The sequence below is a fragment of the Symphalangus syndactylus genome, chromosome 1 (assembly GCF_028878055.3).
Source record: "Symphalangus syndactylus isolate Jambi chromosome 1, NHGRI_mSymSyn1-v2.1_pri, whole genome shotgun sequence".
NCBI classification, from domain to species: domain Eukaryota; kingdom Metazoa; phylum Chordata; class Mammalia; order Primates; family Hylobatidae; genus Symphalangus; species Symphalangus syndactylus.
This window is the reverse complement of record NC_072423.2, coordinates 89,968,570-89,988,812: the sequence shown is the minus strand read 5'-3', so window position 1 is coordinate 89,988,812 and position 20,243 is coordinate 89,968,570. Positions and strand designations below refer to the sequence as shown.

Below are 20,243 nucleotides of genomic sequence, written 5' to 3'. Positions count from 1 at the left end.
ATTTAGCCCAGTACCTGGCACACGGTAGGTGCCATCTAAGAGTTAGGGAAAGAGGTGCCTTTTGAGTACTCACTGCCTGCTAGGCAAAGGGTTGGGCCCATGGGTTATAAACAGGAAATCCACATGGCCCTGGCCTCAGAGAGCCCACGGTTTAGGAAGGATCTCAGATGTAGCAAAAGAAAGCTCACTGTGGGAGCCCGAGTTCAAAACCTGCTTCTGCTGTGTGTGACTCGGGGCTTCCTCTCTTCGAGCCTGTTTCTGTACCTGCAGGCAGGGATAACCGTGCCTACCTAGCAGGGTCGCTGGTGGATTTGAAATACCCTATGCACAAGAGGTAACAGGCCTGCACCAGGCAGAGATAAGGAAGGGCCCTCTACGTGGAAGGCCCGACAAACACAAAGGCGGACAGGTGTCCAGCAGGCTGGGAGCCCGGACTGGTGCAGCGTGGCTGGGGCACTGCGTGGGGAGGAGGGGCTCAGCTGGGAGAAGCAGCCCTCAGGTAGACTGTAGCCAGGTTTTCCTTTTAGCGGGTGGAGGGGGCAAGGAGGGGTGGTAGAAAGGTTTGAAATCATCCCTTAGGGCTTCTCTTAGGGAGGCTCTAGGCTGTAGCCGACCAAGGACCTGGGCAGGAGTTCAAGGGTCAGGGATCAGGGTCTGGCGGCGCTGTCCCATCAGAGCCCCCATTAGGTCCCGTCCTCCCAGCGGCCGGTGGGTTTTTTGCTGTGTGGCGACACCCAGCGGCCCTAACTAGGAACTGCAGGAGATGCCGCAGATGAATCCCTAAGACCGGGGTCGGCGCGGGGGCGGGGAGGGTCCTAGGAGTTGGGGACAGGGCAGCTCCGTCGACCTGGCCACAGCCCCACCCCAAACCTCACTCACCCATCCCTCCAGAACCGAAGGGTTGGGTCTGGGCAAGGAGTGTTCCGGGAGGGCAAGCGCTGGAGCCCACAAGGAGCAGGAGTCCAGGTGCCGGGTGACCCAACAGCAGCGTGACTTTTGGACCTGTCACCTGTGGACCTCAGTCCTTCTATCTACAAAATGAAGGAACAGACTAAAAGTCCTTCCATACTGGAAAATCTAGGCCCACCTCATCCCACTCCCTTCCCATACCCGTCCCCATTTATTCAGCACTTTGTTGTGCCAGAGCTGAGCTACGAATCACCTCATCGCTTTTCATTCCTGGCTCTAAAGGGGAACTACAATAATCGTGCCTATTTTACATGTGAGGAAACTGCCTGAGGCCTTGCAGACAATGAGGGGTGGAGCTGGGATCCAAACACAGCTTTGAACCTGGAATCTATGCCCCGCCCTCTGGAACACACCAGCAAATTCTCCAGAAAGCGCCGGGACCTTAGCACTGGGCTTTTCCAAAGGGATGATTTTCCAAAGGGATGGGCTGCCCTGGCCAGATGGGCAACTGCCTCCTACTTCCTAGCTCTCCCCAGTCCTGGGCAGTAAGATTCCCCTGTTTCCGGCCAGGCACAGTGGCTCACGCCTGTAATCCCAGCACTTTGGGAGGCCAAAGCAGGCAGATCACCTGAGGTCAGTAGTTCGAGACCAGCCTGGCCAACATGGCGAAACCCCATCTCTACTAAAAATACAAAAATTAGCAAGGCATGGTTGTGGGCGCCTGTAATCCCAGTTATTCGGGAGGCTGAGGCAGGGAGAACTCCTTGAATGCAGGAGTTAGAGGCTGCAGTGAGCCGAGATTGCGCCACTGCACTCCAGCCTGGGCGACAGGGCAAGACTCCGTCTCAGAAAAAAAAAAAAAAAAAAGGATTCCCCTGTTTCCCTCCCATAGTAAGGCAGAGGCTACAGATACAGCAGGTTAGCAGAGAGGACCCAGTGAGAGGACATGCTGGGTCTCAGCCCATAGAGTTCCTTGGCTGAGATCAGTGGGGTAGGCCCTAGCAGGCTTCCGAGGCCAGAGCACACCACCACTGAGTGCTGAGTCCTGAGCAGAGATAGACATCTGCACTCTGTGCTGGGCCGTGTGGGCTGCAGTTCCCTGAAGGAGGATTAACTCAAGTGAATGAGCCACACACCACCAAGTGTGTGTCATTTTGCTTTGGTTGATGTGGGTCTTTATGGCTGCCCTCAGAAGGAAGCCAGGGCTCTTGTAGGGAAGAGACGGGTTGGCATACTTCAGCTTAATGGATAGAAAAGCCTCCTAACACGCAAAATAATCCAATAGGGGAACAGGCTGCCCTGGGGAAGTGAGTTCCCCATCCCAGGAGGCATGCAACAGCTTGACAGGATGACAATAAGAGCAAACTTTCACTGGTTTATTAGGTATCGGGGACTGTTTCTAAGCACTTCCCATGATTAGCACAATTAAACTTCACCACATTCTTACCTGGTGGGTGGTATCAGCTCCTCCATTTTATAGATGAAGAAACTCAGACACAGAGAGGCTGCGTAACTTGTCACAGGTCACACAGCTAGTAAGGGGAAAAGCCATTATTTGAACCCAGACATCCTGGCTTCAAAGGTCACACTGGTGACCACTTTGATGTTGCCACAAAGGCTGAGCTAGAGGTTCTCTGATCTATTTTCAAAATCTGACCTCCGATGACTTTTTAAATCTTTTTAAACCTGATTACCTCTATAAAGAAAAAAAATAAAAAGTAAATATTAAAATTTTTTTTTTATAGAGACAGGATCTTGCTTTGTTGCCCAGGCTGGTCTCAAACTCCTGGCTTCAAGGGATCCTCCTGCCTCGGCCTCCCAAAGTGCTGGGAATACAGGTGTGAACCACCATGCTAGGCCTAAAAATCCTTTTAAAGAGTTCATCCCTCTCATGGTCCTCAGTTTGTGCTGGGCACTGCTGGGTGAAAAATTCACAGAAGAAAGGTCTGAAATTGTTCAAATCAGCTACAATGATTGAGAAACGGGAAACAGATCCCTGGGATGCAGCTAAAGGCACTGAGCCCTCCCAGCCCAGGAGGCTGGGGGTGGCAGGGAGAGGGTAATTATACTCCTACTTTTGAAATTCCCAAGCTGGAGGCTGGGACAAGCCTAGAGTAATGTTTCCTGGCTTCAGGTGATCTGAGGTTACATCCCTGCCCCTTTCTGAGCCTCTTCTAGGCTTGAGTTTGAGGTCTGGCTCTGGCACAAATAGTACTATGTGACCCTTCTTAATTAACTGCCTCCCTCTGATCCTGTTGCCTGTGAAGAGGGGGTTGAGCCAGAATAGGTTTGCCTTGCTTTAGTTTGAGATGTGTTGTTTTGCCTGGAGAACTTGGAGCTCTGTCTTCATATACTGAAGTGATAGCTGGCTCCACGTCCCCTCCCCCTGTGCCCCTCACCTGCCATCTGTGAAATAGCAGGACCCCAGCCTATCCCCTTCCAAGGTCCTTCCCCTCTGCCTTATTACAGCGGGGCATGGAGGGGAGTCGGCCTCATGCCAACTCACACTCAGCCTGGCCTCTAGGCCTGCTGGACCTGCACAGGGAGTTTCTCCCAAGCCAGACTCCAAGGTGCCCACAAAGGACACAAGAGCTCACTGAACCCCTCATTCTGCCCACCAGAGTACTGTTTCCCAACCTAGATTCTTCTGAGCCCACCAACAAAGCTCACGCAGATGAGATGCCCCAAGCTCAGCTGCTCCAACTGACCCTTTCAGGGGAGCAGTTTGAAGCTGGGATGCAGCATAAAGCGGATCATGGCAGAGAAGAGCTGATCGGGAGGACAGCAAGTCTGTGAGGCCCTGTCTTCCCTGCGATGGGGAAGAGCATGGAGCCCTGGATTCATGAAACCACCTTTCCGTCTAGTCCTGGGGGTGGCGGCTGCCCTGCTTCTTGGGCTCAGCTGTGTGAACACCAAGGAGTGGTGGGTGACGTAATGACCATGGGGGCGCAGGTTGGGTCCAGGGAGTGGCCCGCAGGCAGGCCTCACTATCATCGATTTTGCCCATTTCCAGTTTCTCTGCTCTGTGACTTGCAGTGATTAAGGCAGGAGAGCTGCCCAGGACTGGGGCCCTCCTTCCGAAAGTGCTTTGGGGGTTCTATTCACTGAGCTGTGTCATTACCAGGAACTGAAATAGCCCAAGTCTAATGGCTAAGTCCCATCTCTCTCTCTTTCGTAAAAGGAAATGATTCCCCTGATGACCGGATTGCTTTCCCTCCCAGCCTCCCACAATCCTGGCCTCACTTGTGGTTCATTTCTCCCCTCAGTGGGCATTTCCTGGAAGACTCTATCCTGTGTATCTGATGGCTGTTCTGTTCCTGCCTGTTCTGTTCTTTTACTGTCTCCTCTGAGTGAACTTGTTGATCTCACACAAGGTTTAAAAATTCATGACTCGCGGGGAAGACGAAATGAGATGAGGCAGAAAATAAGAAGCCATTCCCAATCCTCAGATGGAATGAAGATATTCTTGGCAGAGATGAGCAAGGAACCAGGACAGGGGTCAAGGGGGTGGGTTTCCAATGCACAGAGATCTGGGTTCAATTCTGCAGCCCTGCCTTTATGAGGTATGTGCCCTTGGACAACTTCCTTAACTTGTCTGAGCCTGTTTCCTTGGCTGTATGATGAGGTCACAGTAGAACTTTAAGAGACTTAGGCTTGGAATACAGAAAAGGCAATATTTACATGCTTAGCACACAGCCTAGCATAGAGAAAGCACTCAAGAAATGTTTATGACTATCATTGCATTTTCCTGCCTTCCTTGCAGTTAGATAAGGGCCACGTGGCTGGTTCTGTGGGTGGAATTGAGCAGTGCCACTCCCAGTCTGAGCAGTTAGTGGTGGGTGTGAGTTTTCCATTCTCTGTGGGTAGAAATCACACTTGGGATGGCAGAACCAAAAGATGGAAGCAGGCTGGATCTCTGAGTCACTGCATGGAGTCAGCTGCCCTGGAGCTGCTTTCTCTCCAGCGCACTGGGATGTGACAGAGAGATAAACCTTGCTGCTTTAAGCCTCTAATGTTTGGAGTTTTGTTTGTTACTGCGGCATAAGCAAAGAAATGAAGATTTGAGAACTTCTTAGGGAATAAATTAGGATGTGATTCTGTATTAGTCAGCATTCTCCAGTAAAACAGAATGTGCACACACAGACATACATGAGAGATAGAGACAGATTTATTATATGGAATTGGCTCTGCCTGGGCCAGTGATGCCTGTAATCCCAGCACTTTGGGAGGCTGAAGTGGAGGGTTGCTTGAGCTCAGGAGTTCAAGACCAGCCTGAGCAACACAGTGAGACTCCGTCTCTATAAAAAAAAATTTTTTTTTAATTAGCTGGGCATGGTAGCATGTGCCTGTAGTCCCAGCTACTTGGGAGGCTGAGGTGGGAGGATCACTCAGGCTCTGGAGGTTGAGGCTGCAGTGAGCCATAATCGTGCCATTGCACTCCAGCCTGGGCAACAGAGCAAGACCCCATCTCAAAAAAAAAAAAAAGGAATTGGCCCACGTGACTATGAAGGCTGGCAAGTCCCAAGATCTTCAGGATGAGTTGGTTGGCAAGCTGACGACCCAAGAGAGCTGATGGCTTAGTTCCAGTTTAAGTCCAAAGGCCTGAGAACTGAGAGAGCTGATGTAGTTCTTGTCTCAAGGCCAGCAGGCTTGAGACTCAGGAAGAGCCAGTGTTCCCAGGCGAATCTGAAGGCAGGATAAAAGCCTGTGTCTCAGTTTGAAGGCATCCAGGCAGAAAGAATTCCCTTTCACTCGGGAGAGTGGAAGTCTTTTTGTTGTATTCAAACCTTGAGCTGATTACATGAAGCCCACCCCCATTAGGGGGACAGACTGCTTTACTCAGTCTACCAATTTAAATGTCAATTTCATCCAAAAACATCCTTACAGAAACACCCAGAAGAATACTCGATCACATATCCAGGTACCCAGTCACCTAGACAAACTGAGACACAAATTAACTGTCACATTCAGGCATAGGAAACTCACTGGAAGTAGACAGATGAGAGGCCTACTGAAATTTTGAGAAAACAGTAATGCCCAAAAAAAATGAGATTTTTTTTTTTTTTTTTTAGAGAAAGGGTCTTACTCTGTCACCCAGGCTGGAGTGCAGTGTCACAATCATAGCTCACTGTGACCTCAACCTCCTGGACCCAAGAGATTCTCCTGCCTCAGCCTCCCAAGTCGCTGGAACTACAGGCATGAGCCACCGCCCCTGGCCATGAGCCTGGTCTCGGTCTTTAAAAAGATTGTGACTATTTGAAACTTAAAACTTCCATGGGCAGGATGTGGGCTGAGAAATCCACACAACCCTCAAGGAGGGTGGAACACACAATCCCTGCTTCAGATATGATCGAGGAAAGTAAGGTAGGGGAAAAAGAGCCTTAAATGAGGGAGCCAAGCGGCCCTGAGAGCAGCGATGAAGGTAGTTCCTTCCAGAAACTTCCCTTCCCCTCCACAAGGTCTGCCCAGAAGGCCTCAGCTCCCACTTCCCAGGGTATCCTTACTGTGGTTATCCTGTCCCTGCCCCTACTCTGCCTTTGTGTATGGCGTGGGGGTGGGGAGGGGGAAACAGGTAATTTTTTTTTTTTTTTTTTTTTTTTTTTTTTTGAGATAGAGTCTCACTCTGTCACCCAGACTGGAGTGCAGTGGCATGATCTCAGCTCACTGCAACCTCCGCCTCCCAGGCTCAAATGATTCTTGTGCCTCAGCCTCGCGAGTAGCTGGGATTACAGGTGTGCGCCACCACACCTAGCTAAATTTTGTATTTTTTAGTAGAGACGGGGCTTCTCCATGTTGGCCAGGCTGGTCTCAAACTCCTGTCCTCAAGTGATCCACCTGCCTCGGCCTCCCAAAGTGCTGGGATTACAGGTGTGAGCCACTGTGCCCAGCAGGTAACTTTTTAAATTTATTTTTATTTTTTGAGACGGAGTCTCACTCTGTCTCCCAGGCTGGAGTGCAGTGGCACGATCTTGGCTCACTGCAACATCTGCTTCCTGCGTTCAAGCGATTCTCCCGCCTCAGCCTCTTGAGTAGCTGGGATTACAGGCACGTGCCACCACACCCGGCTAATTTTTTTTTGTATATTTAGTAGAGACAGGGTTTCACTGTGTTGGCCAGGCTGGTCTCGAACTCCTGACCTTAGGTGATCCACCCGCCTTGGCTTCCCAAAGTGTTGGGATTACAGGCGTGAGCCACCGCACCCGGCCCCCAACAGGTAACTTTTTAAAATTCCTACATCTCTGGACCAAAAAGGGCCACCTCTAGACCTCATAAAGAGACCCTAGGGCAGCCCATGAGATCCTGGCTGGAGGCAGGAGCTGCACATCACTCTGGGTTTTCAGTCTTGGAAAGGGGTTTCATGTTGTGTGTTGTGTGTAGGAAGAAGAGCGAATCCAATGCAGTACACAGAGACCAGCAGAACAGACTGTGGTAGAGACTTTAGGCTCAGCCAGATCTGGTTCTCTTCTCCTTCCTGGATACCAGGGAGAACCACACCTCCCAGGCTCCTTGCAGTTCCACAGGAACATGTGACTAGCTCTGGCCCAAGGGCTGTGAGAAGTGTCACGTGTTGCTTCCGGGTTGCAAGTGAATGTGAGTTATCCGTACTTTCTCATTCCCTTTAGTAGCAACCGTGGAGACCACATGTTGAGATGGCAGAGCGTGGATCCCTGGGCTGCCACAGAAAGGAGCTGTCCTGAACAGCTGCCCGATTCACATTGGACTTGGCACAAATGAGAAATAAGCGTTGCGTTGTTAAGTCGCTGAGATTTGGGGGTTTACTTATTATCATAGTCTAGCCTAACGTGACTAGTACACCTTTCTATTAGATAGGGCTAACTATATCATGCATAGGAGGGAAAGGAAACATCTATAAAGTATGGTAAGTTTGTGTTTTAAGAGAATCTTGTGGCTGGGTGCAGTGGCTCAGGCCTATAATCCCAGCAATTTGGGAGGCTGAGGTGGGAGAATTGCTTGAGGCCAGGAGTTTGAGACCACCCTGGCCAACATAGCAAGACCCTGTCTCAAATTTAAATTTTAAAAAAGTTAATTAGGGCCGGGCGCGGTGGCTCACGCCTGTAATCCCAGCACTTTGGGAGGCCGAGGCGGGCGGATCACGAGGTCAGGAGATCGAGACCATCCTGGGTAACACGGTGAAACCCCGTCTCTACTAAAAATACAAAAAAAAAAAAAAATTAGCCGGGCGAGGTGGCAGGCGCCTGTAGTCCCAGCTACAAGGGAGGCTGAGGCAGGAGAATGGCGTGAACCCCGGGGGGCGGAGCCTGCAGTGAGCCGAGATCGCGCCACTGCACTCCAGCCTGGGTGAAAGAGCGAGACTCCGTCTCAAAAAAAAAAAAAGTTAATTAAAAAAAAAAAAAAAAGCCCGGGCACAGTGGCTCACGCCTGTAATCCCAGCACTTTGGGAACCCAAGGCAAGTGGATCACGAGGTCAGGAGTTCAAGACCATCCTGGCCAAATGGTGAAACCTCGTCTCTACTAAAAATACAAAAATTAGCCAGGCACAATGGCAGGCGCCTGTAATCCCAGCTACTCGGGAGGTTGAGGCAGGAGAATCGCTTGAACCCGGGGGGCAGAGGTTGCAGTGAGCCGAGATTGTGCCACTCCACTCCAGCCTGGGCGACAGAGTGAGACTCTGTCTCAATAAATAAATAAATAAATTAATTAATTAAAAAAAAAAAAAAAAGGCCAGGCACAGTGGCTCACGCCTGTAATCCCAGCAGTTTAGAAGGCCGAAGTGGGCGGATTGCTTGAGTCCATGTTTGAGACCAGCCTGGGCAACATGGTGAACAAAAAATTAGCTGGGCGTGGTGGCACATGCCTGTGGTTCCAGCTACTTGGGAGGCTGAGGTGGGAGAATCGCCTGAGCCTGGAAGGTTGAGGCTACAGTGAACCAAGATCTTGCCACTGCATTCCAGCCTGGGCAACAGAGTGAGACCCTGTCTCAAAAAAAAAAAAAAAAGAGAATCTCATAAAACACTCAAAACATTTTCCACTAACTTGTTGAGTCTCATTAACAACTTCCATTTGCAACCGATGTCAATGGTCTTGGATCCAGCACAGGCAGCTTCATAAAGAGCCTCTACCTTCATTTATTTCATCAGTCAATTAGTCATTCAATGAACATTTAATGAGCACCAACTACGTGCCAGGCACTGTGCTAAAACACGGAACAGAATGGAACCTAATGTAGGTATGGTCCTTATCCCCCATGGAACTAGTAGTAGAGAGAGTTACACATAATCTCTCTGGGCTGGGCTTGGTGGCTTGCACCTATAATCCCAGCACTTTGGGAGGCTGAGGCAGGTGGACTGCCTGAACTCAGGAATTCAAGACCAGCCTGGGCAACATGGAGAAAGCCCATCTCTACCAAAAAAAAAAAAAAATTAGCCAGGTGTGGTGATGTGCGCCTATGGTCCCAGCTACTTGGGAGGCTGAGGTGGGAGGATTGCTTGAGCCTGGGAGGTAGACGTTGCAGTGAGCTGAGACTGTAGCACTACACACCAACCTGGGTGACAGAGTGAGACGCCCCATCTCAAAAAAGTTTTTTAAAATAAATAAATAATCTCTCTGTGCTAACCTAAGGACCGTGTAGGGTAACAGTACAAGCATGCTTACTGGAGGCCAATGTGCGTTAATTCCAATTCCAGTTATTTCCATGTAATGTGCTTGCTTAGAACAGTCTCTCTCTCTCTCTCTCTCTCTCTCTCTCTCACACACACACACACACACACACACACACACACACACACACAAATAAAGGCACAAAACGAAAAGCAGTTGAGTAGGATTCAAATGCAGGTCTGGCTGACTCCAAAGCCTGCAAGCTTAGCTGCAATGCAATGCTGCCTCTCCAATGGCCAGGTCACAGTGTTATGTGCTTTATCCATACAGTGTGCCAAAAGCATTGTCTATATTTTATTTTTTTTGAGACGGAGTCTCATTCTGTTGCCCAGGCTGGAATGCAGTGGCACGATCTCAGCTCACTGCCACCTCCACCTCCCGAGTTCAAGCGATTTCTGGCTAATTTTTATATTTTTAGCAGAGATGGGGTTTCACCATGTTGGCCAGGCTGGTCTTGAACTCCTGACCTCAAGTGATCCGCCCACCTCGGCCTCCCAAAATGCTGGGACCGCGTGAGCCACCATGCCCGGCCACATTGTCCATATTTTATAGATGTGTACACAAAGGCTCAGAGATGTGAAGATGCTTGTATAAGGTCACACAGCATGTCAGCCAAGGAGCCAGGGCTCAATGCTAGGATGGTCTCATTCTCACCTGTTGAGCTCCACTTCAGAATGTGCCATTTTTCTTGTATAAAACCTTCTCCCTGATTCAAGAAAGCACACAGGACAGGCCTTGCACTTAGTAAAGATTCAAAAGTTTATTATGATGGTGAAAATCAATGATGCTCAACCTTATTTCTGACTCTCCACCACCGGGGCAGGGGATGGGACTGTACTTCTGGGCTCCCTATGGGGCTATGTGACCAGTTCTGGCCAAACGGTTGTGAGTGATAGTGAAGAAAGAGTGTCACATCCAGGACAAGCATTTAACGCCATTGTGCAACCCTCCAGAGCTCTCATTTCCTTTTCTTAGGGACTGAACTGTGTCCCACTACAAATACATATGTTGAAGCCCTAGCCCTCCCCCCATGCGATCATTGGAGACGGGGCCTTTAAGGAGGCGACTAAAGTTAAATGAGGTCATAGGGCAGAGCCCTGACCCAATAGAATTGATGCCCTCAGAGGAGGAGACACTGGACCTCTCTTCCCGCCATGTGAGAACATGGCCAGAAGGCTGCCAGCCAGAAGGAGGTCCTTCACTGGGAAGCAAACCCTGCTGACATCCTGACCCTGGGCTTTCCGGCCTCCAGAACCGTGAGAAAATTTCTGGGCTGGATGTGGTGGCTCACATCTGTAATTCCAGCACTTTGGGAGGGTGAGGAGGGAGGATCACTTGAGCCCAGGAGTTCAAGACTAATACCAATGTATTAGTCTGTTCTCATGCTGCTAATAAAGATGTACCTAAGGCTGTGTAATTTATAAAGGAAAGAGGTTTAACTGACTCACAGTTCCACATGGCTGGGGAGGCCTCACAGTCATGGCTGAAGGCAAATGAGGAGCAAAGTCACGTCTTACATGGTGGCAGGCAAGAGAGCTTGGGGAATTCCCCTTCATAAAATGATCAGATATCCTTAGACTTATTCAATACCATGAGAACAGCACAGGAAAGACCCACCCCCATGATTCAATTACCTCCCACTGGGTCCCTCCCATGACACGTAGGAATTATGTTATGAAAGCTATAATTGAAGATGAGATTTGGGTGGGGACATAGCCAAACTGTATCAGGCAACATAGTGAGACCCCATCTCTGCAAAATTAGCCAGGTGTGGTGGTGCCTGCTACTTGGGAGGCTGAGGCAGGAGGATCACTTGGGCCCAGGAGATGGAGACCAGCCTAGTCAATAAAGAGAGACCCCATCTCCACAAAAGATGAAATAATTAGCTGGACCTGCTGGTCCCAACTGCTCAGGAGTCTGAGGTAGGAGGATTGTTTGAGCCTAGGTTGAGGCTGCAGTGAACCATGATCGCACCACATGACTTCAGCCTGGGCGACAGGGTAAGACTCTTTCTCTTAAAAAAAATCTTGTTTTAAACTTTAAAAATTTAAAGTTATAGCTTTAAATTCAAGGAACCAGCACACCAAACCCCTTTTCTCAGGATAAGGCCATACAGCAGAGGGGTTAAGCAGGCTGGCCATGCAACCAGGCTGCCTGGCTCCAAGCCCCGACTCCCCCACTAACCAGCTGAGCCACGTTAGGCAAGTTGCATGACTTTTCTGCACCTCAGTTTCTCAGTTAAAGTGGGGCTGATAAGAATGCCTTTGCTCTTCACTATGAGAAAGAAATGAGATAAATTAGAAGCATGCTTCACACACAATGAGTGCATATTATTACTCTCAGGATAAGACTAAGGAAGATATTTATTGGCTAAAGGAGGCATTGTCTTGGCTGTCTTCCTGACACTGACTGGGACACAGAGCATGTGACCCCAGTTCCCTGAACCTCCCAAGGCACTGTCAATGGACGATGGATGTGGCAGGGATGTCCGGTGTGGATTTTTGAGACCTGAACTTACACACACGTCACTGCAACAAAGCGTTACCTCTGCATATTGACGACCTTTTTTTTTTTTTGAGACGAGGTCTCACTCACTCTGTTGCCCAGGCTGGAGTGCAGTGGTGCCATCTCCGCTCACTGCAACCTCCGCCTCCCGGGTTCTAGCGATTCTCCTGACTCAGCCTCCCGAGTAGCTGGGATTACAGATGCCCATCATCACGCCCGGCTAATTTTTGTATTTTTAGTAGAGACAAGGTTTCACCATGTTGGCCAGGCTGGTCTCAAACTCCTGACCTCAAGTGATCTGCCCGCCTCGGCCTCCCAAAGTGCTGGGATTATAGGCATGAGCCACCATGCCCGGCCTTGACAACCATTTTTTATGTGACAAACTGATAAATACTCAGCGAAGGCAGTTAAAATCTTTTGCTCTCTCCACCCACATGCATATAGCTTTGGCATTCTTAATCCTGGTTAATATCAAAGTTCAAAAAGAAAGTTGTCTTTTGATGAAGAATTTCGTCTTCATTTTCAATATAAATGACATCAAACTGAGCATCCTTTTATTACAGCCTAGTCACAATCAGTTCCATTTTTCTCAGTGAGGAGCTGATTTTTAAACATGAATTTTTGTAATTCACACTACTTTTACTCACACTTTATTTTCACTTATTATTTTTTTTTTTTTACGAGACAGAGTCTCGCTGTGTCACCCAGGCTGGTGTGCAGTGGTGTGATCTCGGCTCACTGCAACTTCCGCCTCCTGGGTTCAAGCAATTTTCCCTGCTTCAGCCTCCCGAGTAGCTTGGATTACAGGTGCATGCCACCACACCCGCCTAATTTTTGTATTTTTTAGTAGAGATGGGGTTTTGCCATGTTGGCCAGGCTGGTCTTTGAACTCCGGACCTCAAGTGATCCATCCGCCTCGGCCTCTCAAAGTGCGGGGATTACAGGGGTGAGCCATTGCACCCAGCCATATATTTTATATTTTAAAAATTTATGTGAGACAGGGTCTTGCTCTGGCACTCAGGCTGGAGTGCAGTGGTGCAATCACAGCTCTCTGCAGTCTGGATCTCCTGGGCTCAAGTGATCCTCCCACTTCAGCCTCTGGAGAAGCTGGGACTATAGGCATGTGCCACCACGCCCAGTTAATATAGTTTTAAAATTTTTTGTAGAGACATGGTTTTGCCATGTTGCCCAGGTTGATCTTGAACTCCTGGGCTCAAATGATCCACCTGTCTTGGCCTCCCAAAGTGCTGAGATTCTAGGGGTGAGCCACTCTGCTCAGCCTAAACATTTTATTTTATTTTTTGAGACGGAGTCTCGCTCTTTCGCCCAAGTTGGAGTGCAGTGGGGTGATCTCTGCTTACTGCAAGCTCTGCCTCCTGGGTTCACGCTATTCTCCTGCCTCAGCCTCCCCAGTAGCTGGGACTGCAGGCGCCCGCCACCACGCCCGGCTAATTTTTTGTATTTTTTAGTAGAGACAGGGTTTCACCATGTTAGCCAGGATGGTCTCGATCTCCTGACCTCGTGATCCATCCGCCTCGGCCTCCCAAAGTGCTGGGATTACAGGTGTGAGCCGCCACACCTGGTTACAGATACGTTTTTTGATGAGATGCCAAACAATCCAATAGGAAAATGAGTTTTTAAAAATAAATGATGGAGGCTGGGCATGGTGGCTCACACCTGTAATCCCAGCACTTTGGGAAGCCAAGGCGGGCAGATCACTAGAGATCAGGAGTTCGAGACCAGCCTGGTCAACATGGCGAAACTCCGTTTCTACTAATAATACAAAAAAAATTAGCTGGGCCTGGTGGCGTGCATCTGTGGTCTCAGCTACTCGGGGGCTGAGGCCAGAGAATCTCTTCAATGTGGGAGGCAGAGGTTGCAGTGAGCCGAGATCAGGCCACTGCACTCTAGCCTGGGCAACAGAGTGAAACCGTCTCAAAAAATAAAAATAAAATAAAATAAATAAATAAATGATGGGGCTGAGGGAGTGGCTCATGCCTGTAATCCCAGCACTTTGGGAGCCCAGGGAGGAAGGATCCCTTGAGCCCAGGAGTTTAAGGTCAGCCTGGGCCACATAGTGAGACCATATCTCTACAAAAAAAAAAAGGTTTTTAATTAGCCAGTTGTGGTAGACTCTGCCTGTGGTCCCAACTACATGGGAGGTGGAGGTGGGAGGGTCATTTGAGCCCAGGAGCTGGTAGCTCAGTGAGCTATGACCATGCCAATGCACTCCAGCTTAGGTGACATAGTGAGACCCTATAAGAAGAGCAGGGCAGGGAAGAAGGGCAGGGCAGGGGGGAAGGGAAGAGGGAAGGGAAGGGAAGGGAAGAGGGAAGGGAAAAGGGAAGGGAAGAGGGAAGGGAAAAGGGAAGGGAAGAGGGAAGGGAAAAGGGAAGGGAAGAGAAGGGGGAGGGAAGGGAAGAGGGGAGGGAAGGGAAGAGGGAAGGGAAGGTAAGAGGGAAGGGAAGGGAAAGGAAGGGAAGAGGGGGTGAGAAGAGGAGAGAGGAAAGGGAAGAGGGGAAGGAAGGGGAGGGGAGGGGAGGGAAGGGAAGGGGAGAAGGAAAGGGGAGAGGAGAGGAGAAAGACAAATCACAGACTGAGTAGAAATATTTCCAAACACATGTGCAAAGGACTGGTATGTAAGATATATACAGAACGACCACAGCTGGATGCAGTGGCTCACACCTGTGATCCCAGCACTTTGGGAGACAGAGGCAGGCAGACTGCTTGAGCTCTAGGAGTTTGAGACCAGTCTGGACAACATGGCAAAACCTGGTGATATCGTCTGAATTTCTGTCCCCACCCAAATCTCCTGTTGAATTGTAATCCCCAGTGTTGGAGGAGGTGATTGGATCATGGGGGTGGATTTCCCCCTTGCTGTTCTTGTGATAGTGAGTTCTCATGAGATCTGGTTGTTTAAAAGTATGTAGCACCTCCTCCTTCACTCTCTTCCTCCTTCTCTGGCCATGTAAGACGTGCCTGCTTCCCCTTCACTTTCTGCCCTGATGGTAAGTTTCCTGAGGCCTCCCAAGCCATGCTTCCTGTACAGCTTGCAGAACTGTGAGTCAATTAAACCTCTTTTATTTTTTTTTTTATTTTTTATTTTTTTTTTTGAGACGGAGTCTCGCTCTGTCGCCCAGGCTGGAGTGCAGTGGCGCAGTCTCGGCTCACTGCAAGCTCCGCCTCCCGGGTTCACGCCATTCTCCTGCCTCAGCCTCTCCAAGTAGCTGGGACTACAGGCGCCTGCCACCACGCCCGGCTAATTTTTTGTATTTTTAGTAGAGACGGGGTTTCACCGCGGTCTCGATCTCCTGACCTCGTGATCCACCCGCCTCGGCCTCCCAAAGTGCTGGGATTACAAGCGTGAGCCACCGCGCCCGGCAATTAAACCTCTTTTCTTTTCTTTTTTTTCTTTCTTTTTTTTTTTTTTTGAGACGCAGTCTCACTCTGTCACCAGGCTGGAGTGCAGTGGCATGATCTCAACTCACTACAACCTCCACCTCCCAGGTTCAAGTGATTATCTTCCCTCAGCCTCCCGAGTAGCTGGGACTACAGGTGTGTGCCACCACGCCCAGGTAATTTTTGTATTTTTAGTAGAGATGAGGTTTCACCATGTTAGCCAGGATGATCTCAATCTCTTGACCTTGTGATCCGCCCGCCTTGGCCTCCCAAAGTGCTGGGATTACAAGTGTGAGTCACCACACCCGGCCTAAACCTCTTTTCTTTTTTTTTTTTTTTTTTTGAGACGGAGTCTCGCTCTGTCACCCAGGCTGGAGTGCAGTGGCGCAATCTCGGTTCACTGCAAGCTCTGCCTCCTGGGTTCATGCCATTCTCCTGCCTCAGCCTCTCTGAGTAGCTGGGACTACAGGCGCCTGCCACTACGCCCGGCTAATTTTTTTGTATTTTTAGTAGAGACGGGGTTTCACCATGGTCTCGATCTCCTGACCTCGTGATCTGCCCGCCTCGGCCGCCCAAAGTGCTAGGATTACAAGCGTGAGCCACCGCGCCCGGCAACCTCTTTTCTTTATAAATTACCCAGTCTCAGGCTGGGCACGGTGGCTCACGCCTGTAATCCCAACACTTTGGGAGGCCTAGGCAGGCCAATCACCTGAGGTCGGGAGTTCGAGACCAGCCTGTCCAACATGGAGAAACCCCGTCTTTACTAAAAATACAAAAATTACCCGGGCGTGGTGGTGCATGCCTGTAATCTCAGCTACCCGGGAGACTGAGGCAGGAGAATTGCTTGAACCTGGAAGGCAGAGGTTGCGGTGAGCCGAGATCACGCCATTGCACTCTAGCCAGGACAACAAGGGCAAAACTCCGTCCCTAAATAAATAAATAAATAAATAACTCAGTCTCAGGTAGTTATTTATAGCAACATGTGAACAGGCTGATACACCCCTTCTCTATGAAAAATACAAAAATAATGGCAACAGGCTGGGCACAGTGGCTCATGCCTGTAATCTTGGCACTTTGGGAGGTGAAGGCAGGAGGATCACTTGAGCTCAGGAGTTTGAGACCAACCTGGGCAATATAGGGAGACCTCATTTCTACAAAAATTAAAAAATGAGGCAGGTGTGTTGGCACATGCCTCTGGTCCTACTACTTGGGAGGCTGAGGTGGGAGGATCACTTGAGACTAGGAAGTTGAAGCTGTAGTGAGCTGTGTGATTGCACCACTGCACTCTAGCCTGGACAACAGAGCAAGACCCTGGCTCAAAAAAAGGAAAAAAAATGACTGCAATCAAATTTTTTTTTTTTTTTAGATGGAGTCTCGCTCTGTTGCCCATGCTGGAGTGTAGTGGCGCGATCTCAGCTCACTGCAAGCTCCGCCTCGCAGGTTCACGCCATTCTCCCGCCTCCGCCTCCCGAGTAGCTGGGACTATAGGCGCCAGCCACCCCACCCGGCTAATTTTTTTGTATTTTTAGTAGAGACTGGGTTTCACCGTGTTAGCCAGGATGGTCTCGATCTCCTGACCTCGTGATCCGCCCGCCTCGGCCTCCCAAAGTGCTGGGATTACAGGGGTGAACCACTGTGCCCGGCCCCTACAATCAAATTTTTAAATGGCAAAAGACAAACAGATACTCTGCAAAAGAAGATACATTAATAACGTGAAAAAGTATCAACATGATTAATCATCACGGAAATGCACATTAAAATCACAATGCGGCACTGCTAAACACCCACCAGAATGGCTAAAAGTTAAAAGACTGACAATACCAAATGTTGGCAAAGTGGTGGGGCAACACACATAGCTAGTGGGGGTGTAAAATGGTACCTCCCCTTTGGACGTTTCTTTGGCAGTTTCTTTTAAACTAGACATATATCTACCTCATGACAGAAATTCTACTCTGACATACTTACTCAAAATAAAAATAATAAATTCACAAAAAAGAGTTGCTTGTAATATCTTTATTCATAACAACCCAAAACTTAGGCCAGCCTTGGTAGCTCGCCCCTGTAATCCCAACACTTTGGGAGGCCAAGGTGGGAGGATCGCTTGAGCCTAGGAGCTAAAGACCAGCCTGGGAAACATAGGGATACACCCCCATCTCTACAAAAAATACAAAAATTAGCCAGGCATGGTGGCACACACCTCTAGTCTAGTCCTGGTTACTTGAAAGGTTGAGCGGGGAGGATCCCTTGAGCCCGGGAGGTCAAGGCTGCATTGAGCCATGATTGCACCACTGTACTCAGAGTGAGGCCATCTAAAAAATAAATAAGCAAACATAATAACCGAAACCTGGAAACAGCCCAGGTGTCCACCAGTAGGAGTATAGATAGATTAGATAGGGGTAGAGTCATACAATGGAGTACAACTCCACAATCAACACGTTATTAATGTGTGCACTGACATGGCTGTACCTCAAAAACATCAAGCCGGTTGGGCGAGGTGGCTCGCATGTGCAATTCCAGCTACTCAGGAGGCTGAGGCGGGAGGATTACTTGAAGCCAGGAGTTCAAGACCAGCCTGTGCAATATAGTGAGACCCCATCTCAAAACAAAATTACGCTGAGTAAAAGCAGACACACACAAAAGAGCACAAACTGTATGATTCCATCCATATGAAATTCCAGATAAAAATAATCTAGGGTAGACAAAACCAGAGATAAAGTTGTCTGGAGCTGGGAGGTGTGACGGGGCACTGGGATGGAGCAGGAGGGAACGTTCTGGGGTGATGGCAATTTCTCCCTTTTTTTTTTTTTTTTTTTTTTGGAGACGGAGTCTCGCTCTGTTGCCCAGGCTGGAGTGCAGTGGCACAATCTCGGCAAGCTCCGCCTCCCAGGTTCACGCCATTCTCCCGCCTCAGCCTCCCGAGTAGCTGGGACTACAGGTGCCCGCCACCACGCTTGGCTAATTTTTTGTATTTTTAGTAGAGACAGGTTTTCACTGTGTTAGCCAGGATAGTCTCGATCTCCTGACCTCATGATCCACACACCTCAGCCTCCCAAAGTGCTGGGAATTACAGGCATGAGCCACCGCGCCCGACCCAATTTCTCCATTTCAATAAGAGTCTGGTGTAAGCCTTTGTCAAAACTCAGCAAACATACACTTAAGATTTTTGTGAATTTCATTGTATGTAAATTTTACAGCAAAAGAATAAACTTTAAATACTGAATTCTAGTTAATAACATACATTGTGAAGCTTTTAGCAAGAGTGCTCTGATGTCTGTCATTTGCTTTGAAATGTACCAAAAAGGAGATGAATTAATGGGTGGAGAGAGGGATGGAAAGATAAACTGATAGGTGAAGAGCCCGGCAGAGTAAAAAATTAAGGGTAGGCTGATGCAGTGGCTCATGCCTGTAATCCCAGCACTTTGAGAGGCAGAGATAGGCAGAATGGTTGAGCCCAGGAGTTCGAGACCAGCCTGGGCAACATGGTAAAACCCTGGGTGTGGTGGTGCATGCCTGTAGTCCCAGCTATTTGGGAGGCTGAGATGGGAGGATCGCTTGAGCCCAGGAGGTTGAGGCTACAATGAGCTGTGATCACCAGCCTGGGCAACAGAGTGAGACCCTGTCTCAAAAAAAAAAAAAAAAAGTTAAAGGTAGAATCTAGGTGGAGGCTATACCAGTGCTCACTGTAACTCTTTCAACTTCAGCTGTATGTTTGAATTTTTTTATAGTAAAATTTTTTTTTTTTTTTTTTTTTTTTGAGACGGAGTCTCGCTCTGTCGCCCAGGCTGGAGTGCAGTGGCGCAATCTCGGCTCACTGCAAGCTCTGCCTCCCGGGTTCAAGCCATTCTCCTGCCTCAGCCTCCCAAGTAGCTGGGACTACAGGCGCCCACCACCACGCCCGGCTAATTTTTTGTATTTTTAGTAGAGACAGCGTTTCACTGTGTTAGCCAGGATGGTCTCGATCTCCTGACCTTGTGATCCACCTGCCTCGGCCTCCCAAAGTGCTGGGATTACAGGCGTGAGCCACCGCGCCCGGCTAGTAAAATGTTAAAAAAAACTTTAATAACATTGAATGTATTTGTTTTTAGAGTTTTAATTTTGGCAAGAGACGCTATTGATGAGATTTTTTCATTTACAGTTGTCATATAGTTTCCTTTTAAAAGTAATTCATTTAAATAAAAAAGGGGCTCTATTTAAGAACAGAGGCTAAATATCAGAATAAATGGTCACAGATCCCGCAGTGCTCATGAAGGTAATGAGTGAACGGGCTAAGTCTGGGAGGATGAGTAGGGTGTTGGGAACAACACAATCTCTAGGGCAAACTGGGTTTAAATTTCAGCCCTGCTGCCTCCTAGTGGTGTGACCTTCGACAAGCCTCATGTAGGAAATGGGATGATACAATCTCCGAAGGGAGGTTTCTGAGTATGAATGAGAGAACCCAGGGAGAGTGTAGTTTGGAGGCCTCAGTAAGCGGCACCTCCCTCGCACTGAGGGGAGAAAGGCAGAGGACATTCCCATCTGGGAAAACAGTTTGAAGAATACAACTGGAGCAGTGAGTATATGTGTGTGCACTGGGGCTAGGCAGTGGGAGAGAGTCAAAGGAGTCCCACCAGATTGAATGGGGAGTAAGGAAGCAGAGAGAGCCAGTACTGAGCACCCACACAGTCACTTAGGATGGCCAACTATTTCTGCTTCTCCAGCACATCCTCCTCGTGAGAAATGTAATGCCCACCCTCGGTGGGGGTGGATGGATCTTGGAGCCCCAGGCTCCAGGAATATGTGATGCAGCTTCT

At 49.1% G+C, this 20,243-nt stretch overlaps 1 protein-coding gene across 6 annotated transcripts in view; it reads right to left on the bottom strand.

Moving 5' to 3' along the window:
• LOC129484016 (succinate dehydrogenase assembly factor 2, mitochondrial) overlaps nucleotides 1-20,243 on the bottom strand; it is a 66,334-nt gene that overhangs the window by 12,666 nt on the left and 33,425 nt on the right. For all 6 annotated transcript variants that reach the window (XM_055281461.2, XM_055281785.2, XM_055281862.2 and 3 more), the window contains exon 4: nucleotides 10,204-10,255. In XM_055281461.2, the coding sequence (XP_055137436.2) occupies nucleotides 10,204-10,255 (52 nt within the window). The remainder of the gene's footprint in view (nucleotides 1-10,203; nucleotides 10,256-20,243) is intronic.